Source organism: Dermacentor silvarum, chromosome 1, assembly GCF_013339745.2.
Source record: "Dermacentor silvarum isolate Dsil-2018 chromosome 1, BIME_Dsil_1.4, whole genome shotgun sequence".
NCBI classification, from domain to species: Eukaryota; Metazoa; Arthropoda; class Arachnida; order Ixodida; family Ixodidae; genus Dermacentor; species Dermacentor silvarum.
The window spans coordinates 98,088,849-98,103,081 of NC_051154.1; the positions used below are offsets into that span (position 1 = coordinate 98,088,849).

At 44.1% G+C, this 14,233-nt stretch overlaps 1 protein-coding gene across 1 annotated transcript in view; it reads left to right on the forward strand.

The window, feature by feature from the left end:
* Positions 1-14,233, forward strand: part of LOC119433309 (E3 ubiquitin-protein ligase MARCHF6-like) — a 143,193-nt gene that overhangs the window by 32,109 nt on the left and 96,851 nt on the right. The window contains exons 5-6 of the mRNA XM_037700458.2: positions 1,427-1,499; positions 4,818-4,953. Of these exons, the coding sequence (XP_037556386.1) occupies positions 1,427-1,499; positions 4,818-4,953 (209 nt within the window). The remainder of the gene's footprint in view (positions 1-1,426; positions 1,500-4,817; positions 4,954-14,233) is intronic.

A 14,233-nucleotide genomic window follows, 5' to 3' on the forward strand; every position in this document is an offset into this window, starting at 1 on the left:
AACACCCGTGTACTTAGATTTAGGTGCACGTTAAAGAACCCCAGGTGGTCCAAATTTCCGGAGTCCCCCACTACGGCGTGCCTCATAATCAGAACTGGTTTTGGCACGTAAAACCCCATAATTTAATTTTTTTTCCATGTGATTTGTTTAAAAATCGGTAAAAAAAGAGAGAGAGAGAGATAGAGAAAGATGCACGATACATAAAATTCATTCACCTCAGACTGAATTATGTTCCTGAATTTTCCACTAACACCACCATTCACTGTCTCACACACACCTTAACTAATGACTAACAGATAGTGCAGACAATAGTCTCTTTGATGTTTAAGGCTAAAATGTCAGTTAAGTAAGGTGAGATATTTCAACCATCGCAAAAGACGATTGTCTGATGTGACCAGAATTTCTTCCCCAGCACGTCGTCTGTTTCAAATTACACAGACGAAATGCTTGCCACTGATGGTGGGTGTGTAGTGCATTGTCCAGTGCCGTGCTGCAGCTGCATTGTGCCTATACTGGCCTGCTTATATAGGAGAGACCGTATGATGGTATCGAAAGTGAAAGGAAATATGTTGTGTATGACTTGACAGCTTGGAGAGGTTCACCTGGTCTCCTAGTGCAGGGCTTGTACATTCTGCCTTACGTTCATCTGGAGCTGCCTCAGTGTGCATGTATCGAGCCCCTCAAGGCAATTTATTGATGGACTTTGCATCTCTTTTCTTCCTTCAACATTGATACATATGCAGTTATCTTCACCAGCATTGGCCACTCAGTGTGATTGATAAGGAGTGAATAGAAACTAAGCAAAAGAATTTTCACAAGCTGCGACCACTGTTGGAATTGTTTAAGTACAGTGTGATGGACATTTCATTACTGTGAAATGAAATGGGGGGCCCTGGCTCATGTGCAAGTCATTATGTGCAAGTGGCGCCACTGTCGCATATTGTGCATCATGTGATGATCCCAACTATATTACTGTAACAAGTTTAAGTAAATATCGCAGATTGTTCAGGACTTTTAATCATAAAACTAAAACTTCTTTTTTGAATGATGGCCCTTATTAGGCAATGGTCAAGTGCCTGCCACTCACAATAGCAATTGCTGTGGCAACGAGGCTATCAATGTGGTGATGTCTGATTGTGAACAGCACTTGCATAACAGAAACTTTGTGAATACTGGTGCAGATCTTTTCTTTTATAAATGGTTTACAGATTTTCAACACTTTTTCATTAAAATAATGAATAAGTATGTGTAATGGGCCGAACAGACTGCATTGCATAATTAATCTGCAACTTACATTTTGTGTTGTATTTTCTATACTTCGATGTATCTAAGTTAAAAAAAATTATTGAAAAAATGCTTTTCTCATTTCCTGGGAAACAGTTATGTTGTTTATTTTGTGACTTTCGCCGTTTGCATTTTTCTGCAGGTCGCATTTATCGATGCCTATTTACTGGGTCTGTGAGCTCACTCTTAACATTGCCTTTGGACATGCTTTCCACGTGAGTGTATATTCATGTTCTTTTGTACTTGGCAAAAGTGACTGGTTTCCCGGATTGCAAAGTAGGACAAGGCAGCAGTTACGGGCATATGTATTTATATGCCAAGTTGATTGCTTTGTGAATCATGGTTTTGTTTGGCACTTAGTTTTGTTTCATGTTCATGCAGTATGCAGCTTGGCCACATTCAGTGTTTGCATTGGTCAAGTTAGCTGTTTGGAGAACTTATTGAAAAACGTGTTTGCACAAGCAAACACAGTTGTTGGTCAGGCTTATTTGTGATGTGATGCAAGAGTATTGCGTTTCTGACATAGCTGCTAGTGTTGAAGATGTGATTGGGGGCTGATGGACGGGCTGTACCTTTTCTGGCAATGAAGTTTTTTTTCTCTCGAGTTCTTGGTTTTCGTTGGCACAAACAGCTGTTGTTACAGAAATATTTGCCACTCTCATTTGTCTTCTAAATACTATGATGACACTTCAGCTCTTTTTACATAAAATGAGAAAGCACTAACATTATCTTCTGACATTCCGATAAAAAAAAAAAATAAAGTCAGTTAAGTAACCTGCTATGCATGCGAAAAGAGAAGTGGCATGAGATCATAAATAGAGAGAGGAAAATAGTGGTTTGGCAGCAGACTGTGCATGACGTGGCTTTTGTCTAGAGTGCATGTGTCTCCAGCTGTGCTCTGGAGTTGGGAGTGGCAGGGGTGCAACAGCTGCGCCAATTGCGCCATTTTGATACAATTTCGTATTTTCCTGCTAAGCTGCGCCAAAACCGCAATATTTGTTGAAATTGCGCCACGCTGCGCCAAAACGCCTGACCGGCCGCGACATTTCTCGGTTATGCTAGTTTTAGCGGGAAATAAAGGCCACGTTGGTAACTTGCAGCTTGACACGCCGTTACAGTACCAGTAGTGCAGACAAGATCAAAACTGGAGTGCCCAGACAAGACGTTGGCGTGTTTAGTGGTGGGCGCCGAATAATATTTTCACTGCTTGTGTGCAGTACGGCGTGTCGTATATGCAGTAAAATCTTGCGGAGACACGGAGTGCGCGTTGCTCTCAGTAACGAAAGCAGTTCGCCATTGCCGCGTTGACTCAACAAGATCCTCGCCGTATCCGTGCACGCGGTCACGAGTGGAGTGAGTACGAATACTCCACGGGAAACTCGCTTGTACGGTACAGCAAGTGACCCGGCACTGACGGTGTGAGCTTTGTAGGCGACGCAATGCACAAAACTAGCAAAGATTCGGTTCCATGTGGCAACAGGCACCGCGGTAATGAAACGGTGCCGATTTTCGCTGTACACCGCCGAAACGCCCTAAGGTTGTCAAACAGTCGCTGCATGTTTCGACTGCCGCCGGAACGTCGCGACATATCATCAGAAAAAAAAAAAAAAACCGAAAGGGAAGCACTCGCAAAGAAATGCATGTGTAGTTTCCACGTGTTGGCGGAAAAAATTGCATGCAGTGCACTGCTGGGGCGCGATCGAGGTCGTTGGTCGGAGCGCTCGTTCAATTTCGCCGGGCGCAACCTAGGTCAACTGTGCACGGCGAAACTGAACGCGCGCTCCGAACAATGATCTCCGATCGCGCCCCTGCCTTCACCTACGCTGCTAATATGAATTACTGTATATACTTGCGTAATGAATACACTTTCTTTTCCCCCCAGAAATCCAATGCAAAGTTGGGGGGTGCATTTATTATGTGGGGTAAATTTTATGGCGTTTTATGAGTAAGCGTTCTTTGTGAAACTGCTCCAAATTTGGCATTTAGTGCTCCAAAACGGTGTTTTTTTTTTCCCATAACCTGTTCCAAATTTGGATTTTCCTGCTCCAAAAGCAAGATTTTCCTGCTCCAAAAATTGCTCCAAATCCTATTTTGGCTGTTGCACCACTGGAGTGGGTGGCTTAAACAATCCGGCATTCAGAAGAGACTCACTGATGGCACACTGGCCTGGCATACAGCTGCTTTACTGCTGTGGTACATTGTTGTCTTAGGCTTTGTTTTCGTTGCCAGTCTCAACCTCATGATATGCCAAAGAGGCTAGCCATGGCTCTGACACAATATTGTTCCAGTTGACTCAATTGAAGAATAATCACACCTCAGACTCCAGTCAATATTAGACTCTTTCAACTCAATTACTGCAAGCAGAAGTCCTCTTTGGAGACTGCTCTGCCTTTACAGATTCATAGGTCAAAGACCATTGAAGCTGTCACACTTTACTTACAAAGAGGGTCATGCCACTGAGATGCGCTGTGCCCTTCAGTCATTATTTCTTTCACATGGTGGGCTGTTCATGTGATCCCTCCACCACCACTGCTGCTGAGTACGCCTCACTCTGAATAAAGTGGTTAATTAAATACCTTCCATTTCAGAAAGCAATATTTAATGCTCACATCGCCCCGTAGAAGGATTCTACTATAACTGTGCAAAGTTTCAGCTCAAAATATGTATTTCTGTGCTTGCAGGCACAGTTAAAAAATTGTTTTCACTCTTTCACGAGGCATTTTAGGTGTTCTGCACCTAAAATGCATTGGTAGATTTCTTGCATTTTCTCTAATTGTCCCACCCCCTTCAAATTTTCACCATAGATATCCTGGCATGTCCTTATAAATTTTAGTCCCAATTAGAATTTTATTTTAACATACAGCTGTTGTTTTAGTTCTCAAACTTCTGTGGTGCACTCCAATTAGTGCCACTTTAATAATTACGTATGACCTTGGCAATTGCGCCACAACTTTGCAACTCCTCCATTTTATTCCGTAAAATGCCCACTATATTTCTTGAAAGTTGAACTCGAATTCTGACCATTTCTTAACTCCTACATTGAGCACTGATTTTTAAAATGTTGCTTGGATATCATGCACAGCACCTTCCATGACCCTGCAAGGTTTAGTCTCTATTCGACATTCACTTCTCCAGCAATCAGTACAAACACTTAACGATCACTGAAGTTTGATAAATGGATGAACACAATCGGCCCATTTTATAGATCATAGCTGCAGTTCACAGTGAAAGAGGTATAGTAAATATCTGCAATATTCAACATTGCAAAGCAAGTTATGTTTTGTGGCTCTACCAGTTGTAACTGGGATGCTTATTTGCCAGGCAAGAAAATTAAAAATTAGTTTGCTCTTTTTGCAAGCTTCTAAATATTTTGTACTGGATATTGCATTTCTTCATTGCACTATATTCTTGCATGCTTCTTTGCATTTGCTGATTTTAGAGGTGTGCATTTATCTGGAGTATGACTGTGTAACTATGTAGCCAGGGGTCACTGTTATTGGTTACTTAACAAATACTGTGGTTCATTTTTGCAGGGAGAACTTGCTGTCAGACAGCTTGTATGGCTGTTGCATTGTTACTTGCACGCTGTGTGCCTTTATCAGCCTGGTGTGGCTGCGAGAACAAGTAATTCATGGAGAGGGCCCAGACTGGCTGGAACAGGACCCACAGGTAGTGCAGCAACTTGCTTTATGCTCTGCATGCAGACATCCTTCTTTGTGATGAGTCTGTGATGGTTGGTTGCTTTTAATATCTGGAAGTGATGTCCATGTTGTGAGAAGTGCTCTAATGGGTGGGGAGTTCTCTAAATTCAGACTACAGTACAACCCCGATTACATGGCTTTCAAGGTCCAAAAATGTATACCGAAGGCTGTACAGTCGAATCCCCCTACAACGAATGCCGCTACAATGAAATTTCCGCCACAACGAAGATTTTCGGATTCCCCGTCAGCTGCCCATAGAAAGTAATACAAAAAAAGTCCCTTCATAACGAAGGCGTTTTATTCGGTATTTCCGCTTCAACGAATTTTTCGAGAACGAAACTGTGACTGAATTGAAATTGAAACTGCCGAGTAGTCAAATTGGAAGGCCCTTGCAAAGCTGTGACGATCGTATGTCCGCTTGAACGAGGTTTTCGCGAACGAAATCAAATTCAAAGTACCGGTTTAAGCCACTGCAATCCATAGCCACGCGTGATCACCACGCGCCTGCGCGACACCGCAGGGGATCACCACAATCGCTGCCGTTTTCTTTGGTGTGTGTCCGGGTGAAATGGCTACGCCAACGAAGAAGCGTAAACATCTCTCTTTCGAGGAGAAGGCACATACGATCGCCGAGGGAGAAAGCAAAAGGAAAAATCTCGCAGTTTCGCCCGCAAGGTGAAGCATCGGTTGCGATAGCAAGTTAGTAGACAGCTATACGAACTAAAGATAGTAGTTTTCTTGTAAACATTCGCTAATTAAATTACCGGGCACGGTGTCACACGCGCACAGATGAACATGAACAGATCTCGCTCGATGACCGCGGAAACTCCGTGTCAACACGCTGGAGTGAGATGCGGCAATAACAGCGACCTCCGTGCCGTCATTCGCTTCACCGCGAACTAAACGTCGAAAGCACACGACTCTACCGGCACTAGTTGCACTTTGCCCCCATCGCAGATCGCTTTGAAGATGAGGCCCGCGCGGGCGCTCACTTTGTGCACGTCGCAAATTGCTTTCAAGATAGCGGCCGCGCCACAGCCGCTGTTGTCAACAAGATGCTAACGTCTCGTTGTTTGGGGAAAATGACTATCCGCTAGACACACCAACTCCGGCGACTGCTTTGAAAGCAATGGTTCATTTTCGCCTCATCAGAAAAGTTATCCGTACACACGACAATGCGATGGTTCTTTTAACGGACTCTGAGACTCGCGTAACGGCTTTGCTTGCCGTGAAGCGTAAGAAATCCAGGCTGACCGACTTCGGGAAATAAAACTTCCGGTAAGCGCAAGCTTGCCAAGCTTGCCGACATTGTCATAAATATGCAGTGAAATTGCGATAATTCGAACCGCTTCATTGCGAAGGAATTAAATATAGTCACTATTGGCAAATTCATATACAGTTAAACCTGCTTATAACGAACCTCCATATAACGAATTCCTGGATATAATGAAGTTTTTCTATTCTCCGCCGTTACTCCATAGAAGCACATGCATTTGAGACCTCTACGTAACGAAGTGGCAGTGGGAGACGCCCTCGAAATAACGAATTTTCCCCGCCGACAACCTAGAGATTTCGCCCCAAATTTTGTAATTGTTGCACGAGCAGCTCCGCGACGGAATGCGAAGCGGCGGTGTCGTGCTTGGCGCGCTCGCATTCACGGCGACTGCGAGGCGAGAGCGAGTGCACGTGTGCGTGCGTGCAAGCGTGCGCGAGGCGGGCCTGCATCACTTGACCTGGCGATCTTGCCGCCGCGGGCGTGACCTTTCCCCCTCCCTTAATTCAAACCTGATCCCGCCGCTTGCTGCAGCTGGCCTAGCTCGCCAAGCCGGCACTCTCCTTTTCCAGTTGATGTTGCCGAAGAAAAAAAAAAACACTTTTTTTTGTGTGCTGGCAGCGCCACTATTTGGTTACTGTGCAAGTCTCTGCGCTTGACTTCACTTACCTGACACTAGGTGACACTATAGGGCCATTTATAGTCCGACGTAACGCGAGCGCGTGCACACGCACGCTACGTCACGTTGGCGAAAATGACCCCCTCTATAGTTGAAGCGCACCGGCGCAGCCAACGTAACTGGCAGCTTTTGATGCGCCCCGACGGGCCCGGCGCCGAATTGGCTCCTGACCCTTCAGGTGTTTGTCACGCTGACTGTGCCGACCCACAATGCCATTTCGCGTTAAGAAATAAAGGTGCCCCCGCCACTTCGCCGACAGTCGCAGACAGCCGTTCAAAGTGGCGCGCGAGCTTGGGATCGTTCTGCGCATGCACTGGAGATAGCCGACGGCGCGCGCGTCGGAGTATAGAGGAGATGGCGTTTTGGCTGGCGCAGCGCACCCGCCGTAGTGTGACTGACCGCAAACGACGCTGGCCTGCGCGCCGATAACGTCGGACCTTAAACGACGCCATCGGTAAACGGTAAAAATCAAGTAAATAAAACTATTTGAACTCCAAACCAAAGCTCACTATTGAACAGTTGGCACTATTTTAGGGTACTTATCACCGCTCAGCACTGTCAGATGGCAAAGCCAACAGCATAATTTGATTCTTGACTTGCTGGGAGTCTCTTCCTCACAAAAATTTGATGTTAGTGAGGCGTAATCACGAGCGGCGTGCTTTTTTCTTGAGGGTAACAGCCACGCCTCTTTTCACTACAACAAACGCGCATTAGTGTGTAGAAGGTCCATCAAAAATCACGAGGTCGCCAGAGCGGGAAAATTTAAATTGATTCTAAAAGTGGAGTGCGTAGTCCAACCGCTGGGTAACAATAAATCTAGGGTTGTGCGAATAGTGGATTTTGAGTTCGAAGTGAATTCAAATAATTTTCGAATCGAATATCGAATAGCTGCCATTCAAAAATCTTGGCCGCAAAGTGGCATGCAAGATACTAATTATTGGATACGTGCAATGATTAAGTGGACTAATTTGTGAGAATGAGACCACAATTAATTCAAGTGTGACTTATTTATTCGAGTACATTTGACAATGCTGATGTTATTCACTCAACTTATTGCTTTCTTTCGGAATATTATAGTTTAAATGTTCTGAAATGGTGTTTGAGTTTTCTCGCAAAAGTTTCTGAGCAATTATGAAGGTTATGAGAAATTTTTAAAGGCCCGAAACTGGACGCAGCGCTGCGGTGGTGAGAAAAGAGTGCTGGCAACCAGGGCACCAAGATTGGCAAAGATGGCGCCGGCGTATACCGGCGTATCATTGATCGGTTTCTTTTGCCCATTGTTAAACAAAGTTGATGAAATGGCTGCAATTAACCTGCAGTCATTGTCCGATTTTTCCAACTCCCTAGGAGCCGAGAAAACTTTATTCATTCATTTGATCCGGCTGTTCTTCACCTGGAGTTGGTGGTCTCCCTAGTCTAGGAAGGCAGGGGCATCTGCTGCCAACCTGGCTGTCATGAGATAAGCGAAATTATGATGATAGAAGCCTACTGGCTGCGCCTAGACCACATGGAGCCTTTTCAAAATCTCGGTAGTAATATTCTTGGGTCACTTTTGCATGCATTGGCGCTGAACGCATCGGCGCCTCTGGGCAACGGTGTTACTGGCATTGTGCCAAGACAGTGTGCTTCGCACAGAGTCATGACATTTGATCCTAATGAAATATTTAAAGCTAGTCATCCGAGCTTTACTAGTTCTAGACATCCAAAAAGCTAATGCTGCTACTTTCTGCATTGTAATGAATTACGTACAATTTCACTTTGAAAACTGTAAAGTATAAACCGAATTCACGCGATCTTGCGCGCGACAGCGACAAGCGACGCGATGGAGATGGCTGTCGCGGTCGCTCGTCGCCTACAAGTCGCACCGCATGCGAGCGACGACTTTGAGCGACGTCTCCCCGGTGTTGCCGGTATGAGGGCAGCAAATACTCGCCGAAACTGGCGTGACGCTTGCTTTATTAATTTAAGTTGATGTGTTTTAGAGTAAAGAGCAGCATAAATATTTCTAAAGGTCTTGCACTACGTTATTATCCTTGCACGTATCAAAATCTAGTCGTTTGCTCATTCCGTGCGACAATCGGTAGTACTTGACTGATGTATATCCAGTTCCGGCTTCGCGCTATTGGCTAGTCGCTTATAGCACTTCCGGGCGACGAGCGACGAATTCTAGATTTCTAGAACCGAGCGATTGAGCGAAAAGACCAAGCGATCTGTTCGCGCGACGGCCCGTTTCGTCGCTCGAAGCTGTCGCTCGTCGCCGTCGCGCACAAAATCATGTGAATGCGGTTTGGGCTTAACTGAAAAAGTGCAGTTGTCGCCTTTAGCAGGCGTTCACAAGTGACGCGGCATTTACGCCTTAGTGTCGTGTCAGCATGAAGCGAGTGTCCTTATCAACCCGCAATTTGGCTGGAGCGCTCGCTGTGGGCTCGCATGCTGGCTTCTTTCGGGTGCAGCACGTGGGCTGATCATGCCTGCTCAAAAGTGCCGATTAACTTGCTCAAGGTTGCAATTAATGCACGATGACCACGTCGATGCGTCACTGACAGCGTCCTAAATGAGGGGGAAAAAACAATCTACTTGGGCTCTTGGCTCACCGCTGCTATGTGAGGCTACAACAATCTGGCAGCAAACAGCCGAGCAAGTGTACACGAGCTGTGATAGAAGGGCGAAAAATGAGGGGGAGAGTGTGGCCCGGCGCAGCATCTGGCTTGGCTAGCATGCTGCCACCAGGTGAAAACCAAATGCAAATGACACTGCCCTGTTGCCTTTTCCATGGTATTTTCAATGTCGAGATTTTAAGATATCTGGGTTCTGGTGGAATATTTTGAGATAGGGGGTTAAAAATTCATAGGTAAAAAAAAAATTATGAGGTTTTACGTGCCAAAACCACGATTTGATTACAAGGCATGCCGTAGTGGGGGACTTGGGAATAATTTGGACCACCTGGGGTTCTTTAAGGGGGGACGCGGGCTCTATAGAATGGTAAAAAAACCGCCGAAAAATTGATTTTTGGAAAAACGCATTTTAGGAATGTTTGGGCCTTAAAGCACCTGCCGTCAAATTATTAACCCCGATTTCGATCGGTAAATAGGAAAAAATCGGCTTTCAAAACGCCACGGGAGCCGCGAAACGACCTGCGGCAGGCAAAATTTGTTAAAACTTCCCGCGCGCGCCGCGGGCACAGCCGCCAGCCAACCACCGCCATTTTGGGCTTGTTTTGTAGCTGTTTTCTTTGTGAGCATTTTGCGGCAGCTCAAAATGGCCCTGCTCAAGCTGAACGACTGCTCTCGCCGCTTTTTCGAAGGGTGGTTCCGGGCCTTTGATTGGGCGGAGTGCATGCGCGCATGGCGAGCCCCCCGTCTCGCGCCTCCCATTGGCTGGCGCGGCCACCGAGGCGGCCATTTTGCTTTTTATTTTTGTTTTGCGTGTGCCGCGCCTTATCAGTCCTCCGTTGCTCCCGGTTTCTCGTGGTCGTCTGCTACGCTTGCGTTCATGCGGCTCACGCACCGTCTTTTCGTCTTGCACTCGTCTAAAGATGACGCGTTAATCTCACGGAAAGAAACGAAAGCGTCCATGGAACGCACAGCTGCAGATCGCAGACGAAGGGGTGCTACCCGAACGGCCGGAACCACCTGTTGCGTCCGAAGCAGCACATTAACGTCACCGTTGATTCTACTGGGCATAAGTGCGGCCCATCTGATGTCATCGTATCGTCAGCCAGTGCGTCCAAGACCGCGTTGATATGGTATACTATTCAGTGGGCGAGTTGGCTGAGCGCGCGAAAAGTGCGCCGATCTTAAAGGAGTGTGTGGCATCACAGTGCACAACAGAGCAGAAATTCAAGGTGCTAGTCGCAAAAGCTTCGGAAGTCGTAAAATGAGCATCTAGACAGTAGTGCTACCAAGGCTAGGCTTTCAAAACGGCACAAGCCAGCAAAGGACCCTGCATATACAGCCCTGGCGTGCTGTAGAGCGAAGTGTTGTTGAATGACAATAATCAATTTAGGTCATTCAATAAATATTCCATAAGTGCGTGCTTTTGACTTGAACATTGTGTCAGTTTGTTTGTCTATGGAAAGGCTACTTTATTATACAATTTTTGTATTCATTTAGCTTGCAGGCCACTAGAACGGGCACATGAAGTGGTAAATGTAGTTTCTCATGCTGGTTTAGGGGCAGTACATGGCTTTATAACAAGCTTTTCCCAGTTTTCTGGCAAGGTACAGTCATATATTTAGTATAGTCATTCTCGTGAAGAATAGAGCTACAAAATGATGTCATTAATATTGCTGTAGCTGGATTCTAGAAAAATTTGCAGCTGTCTAAACTTCAAATGCGTTTTTCTCAGTTCAATGTTTTTACACACCACACTCAGTCTTACGGGGCTTTTTTCTATGATGTTGGGGAGTGAAAATAAGTTTGGTATCAGTGTATTCATAATGAAATGATCTAGGGGGTGATGCTATTTCTGTTACTCTAACATCTTTTTATAAATTACAATCAAAAGTAACAATGAGTGAAAATAAGAAAAATATATTCATAGTCACTGTTGGTCTGCTTTCTCACCTTTAGAATGCTTTCAAACAAATAAAAATAGCATCACCCCCTAGAGCAAGTCTTTGGCATTAAAGTCATGCTCTTACTTTTTGTCTTTGACAAGGAGAAATTGCCAAAAAGCCCCGTAAGAAGTACTTATGAAATTTATTTTCAGATTTTAATACTTTATGAACTAAAGTAGCTATCAAAAAACTAATTATAGATTTGAAATCAGCGTGAAAAATTGATCTAAACAGTGAAGTTTAGCTCAGATAGAACTAAAACTAGAGAAAAAAGTTTTTAGAACCCTCGTCCCCCCTTAATGTGCACCTAAATCTAAGAACACGGGTGTTCCCCCATCGAAATGTGGCCGCCGTGGCTTGGATTCGATTCCGTAACCTCGTGCTTAGCAGCCCAACACCATAGCCACTAAGCAACCAAGGTGGGGAAAATTCATAGGTTGACACCATGGCTGGAAAAAAATGTCGACTTGACCAATATTTCGAGGTATCTGGGGTTGAGTTAACAAGGGTTTACTGTATATATTTAGAATCTACGAAGAATTCACTATCCAGGTGTGCCAAAAAATTTTTTTGTTTTCTGATGGTTTTTTTTAGAAAGGGTTAAAGGTGAAAAAAGTCTGTACATTATTCATAATCTCTTTGAAAAATATTTGATATTCAATTTGATTTGCTTTTGGCACTATATGATTCATATATGATTTTGTCTAAAAAGTAATTACAGTCAATGTCAGTTAATTCGACCCTTACTGGACTGACGAAATTTATAGAATGAAACAAAATGCAGAAAAAATGTCAAAACACACTGGTAATTCATTTGGAAGTATTTGCCTGATTCTAACATGCCCCTTAATTAAACGAGCGCCTGCTTTCTATGTATCCAAAGTAGAACACTAATGTAGAAATGACATGAAATTTCCTTAACGAAGTAGAAATTAATGCAGAAACAATTTTTAGGAAGGAAAATGGGCAGGGGTCTGATAAGTGTGGCACAATAGCGGCCGGTTTTCTAAAATCAGCTTTGCCGCATTGTTTTAAAGTCAGCTTCGCCGCAATGCAGCTTTGTTATGTGGTAAAGCACTCTAGCGTTGCAAACGCGGTTTTGGTTTCATTGCACTGCGCAGGCAATTTTCGGTCAAATTTTCTTGAAAAAATAAATAAATAAGGTACGCGTGTCAAAATCTTGTAAATACCGTTGTCAGATATTGTGAGCTACCGTTATTGCTTGAAAATCTTCCGAGGGCAGGCCTAAAATAGGCGTTTTCGACAGGAGATGACGTGTGTTCACTGTCCCCTTAGCTCTGCTGAGACATGCTGCCACTAAAGGAGTTACTATTGGGGTCACCATAGACGTCAGGTGTGTGCGTGCTGACTAGTAAAGTTTGAACTATCCGGCGAACACCAGTTTTAGGATCAAAATAATGAATATTTGGGCCCATAGAAATGCATGGGCATTGGCTCAAATTAATCGAAAAATTGAATAAACTGCAGTTGAAATAATGGAAGTTTGCTGTATTGGTACACTCTAGCTAGCATAAGGTGAAGCCATAAGGTTAGCAATAAGGTGAAAGTCATGCTGAGGATGAGGAGGTGGTCTGGACAACAACATGACGACAGTGCTACAGAAAGGACATACAGGGTGTTTCAGCAAACACTTTTAAAATTTATTTAAGGTTGCCTGTGGCCGATAGCCCAATTCTAGTTAATGAACTGGTCTACTCGAAGCGGCGGACATAACTTGCACAAAAAATTGAAATGCATAATCAACTAATTAACAAAAAATCACTAATTAAGTTTTTAACTTATTACCTGATGGCCTATATTGCAATTTACAAATTGTAGTAGTCGAGTTCGCAAGGCGGATCCACTTAGAATTAATTTTCAGGATGAAACCAGTTTCGAGATATTAATTCGCGAACTTTGTGGAGTAATGCATTGGCGTTCCAGTTAATTTTGTGCTTCAATGCATAAAGCGACATTTTGTTAAGAAACTAACTGGAATGCCAATGCATTTTTGCGCAAAGTTTGGGAATTAATCTCTCGAAACTGTGTGATCCCGAGAATTCGTTCCAAGTGGATCCGCCTTGCGAACTCCATGGCTACAATTTGTAAATTGCAATATGGGCCATCAGGTAATTAGTTAGAAACTTAATTAGTGAATTTTTAAAATTATTCGATTATGTTTTTCAATTTCTTGTGCAAGTAATGTCCGCCTCTTTGAGTAGACCAGCTCATGAACTAGAATTGTGCCATCTGCCACAGGCAACCTTTAAAAATTGTTGAGACTGTTTGCTGAAACACCCTGTATAGATGGACGCAGCAGACCTAGTTTCAAGCCTATAACTGCTGTCGTTGTAAAGATATTTCTAGATTTCAATGATTCCCTCCAGTCCTTGGACTAATTTACTGTGACAGCAGATAAAGATAATTCCTCCATGGCGTACATGTTTAAAACTTGAGCAGCATTTCTGACAGCCTTGGATGATCACCCTGCTTGCTCTTAGTGTCATTGTCACTTTCGTGAGGTTATAATTACTGCTGAAAAACTGAACCCAATAAGGAACAAAAATAGCAATGTGGATGGGGTCACCCAAATTGGCGTTTTTGTTTGACATTCACTACCTCATGTGCGTGTGTGTGTGTGTGTGTCTGCCTTGGATTTGGATATCGAGAAGGTGGGTTTTCTGTAAAGCTGAATCACCTGATCGTCAAGATGGCTGTGTTTTTTTTTTATGAGCAAA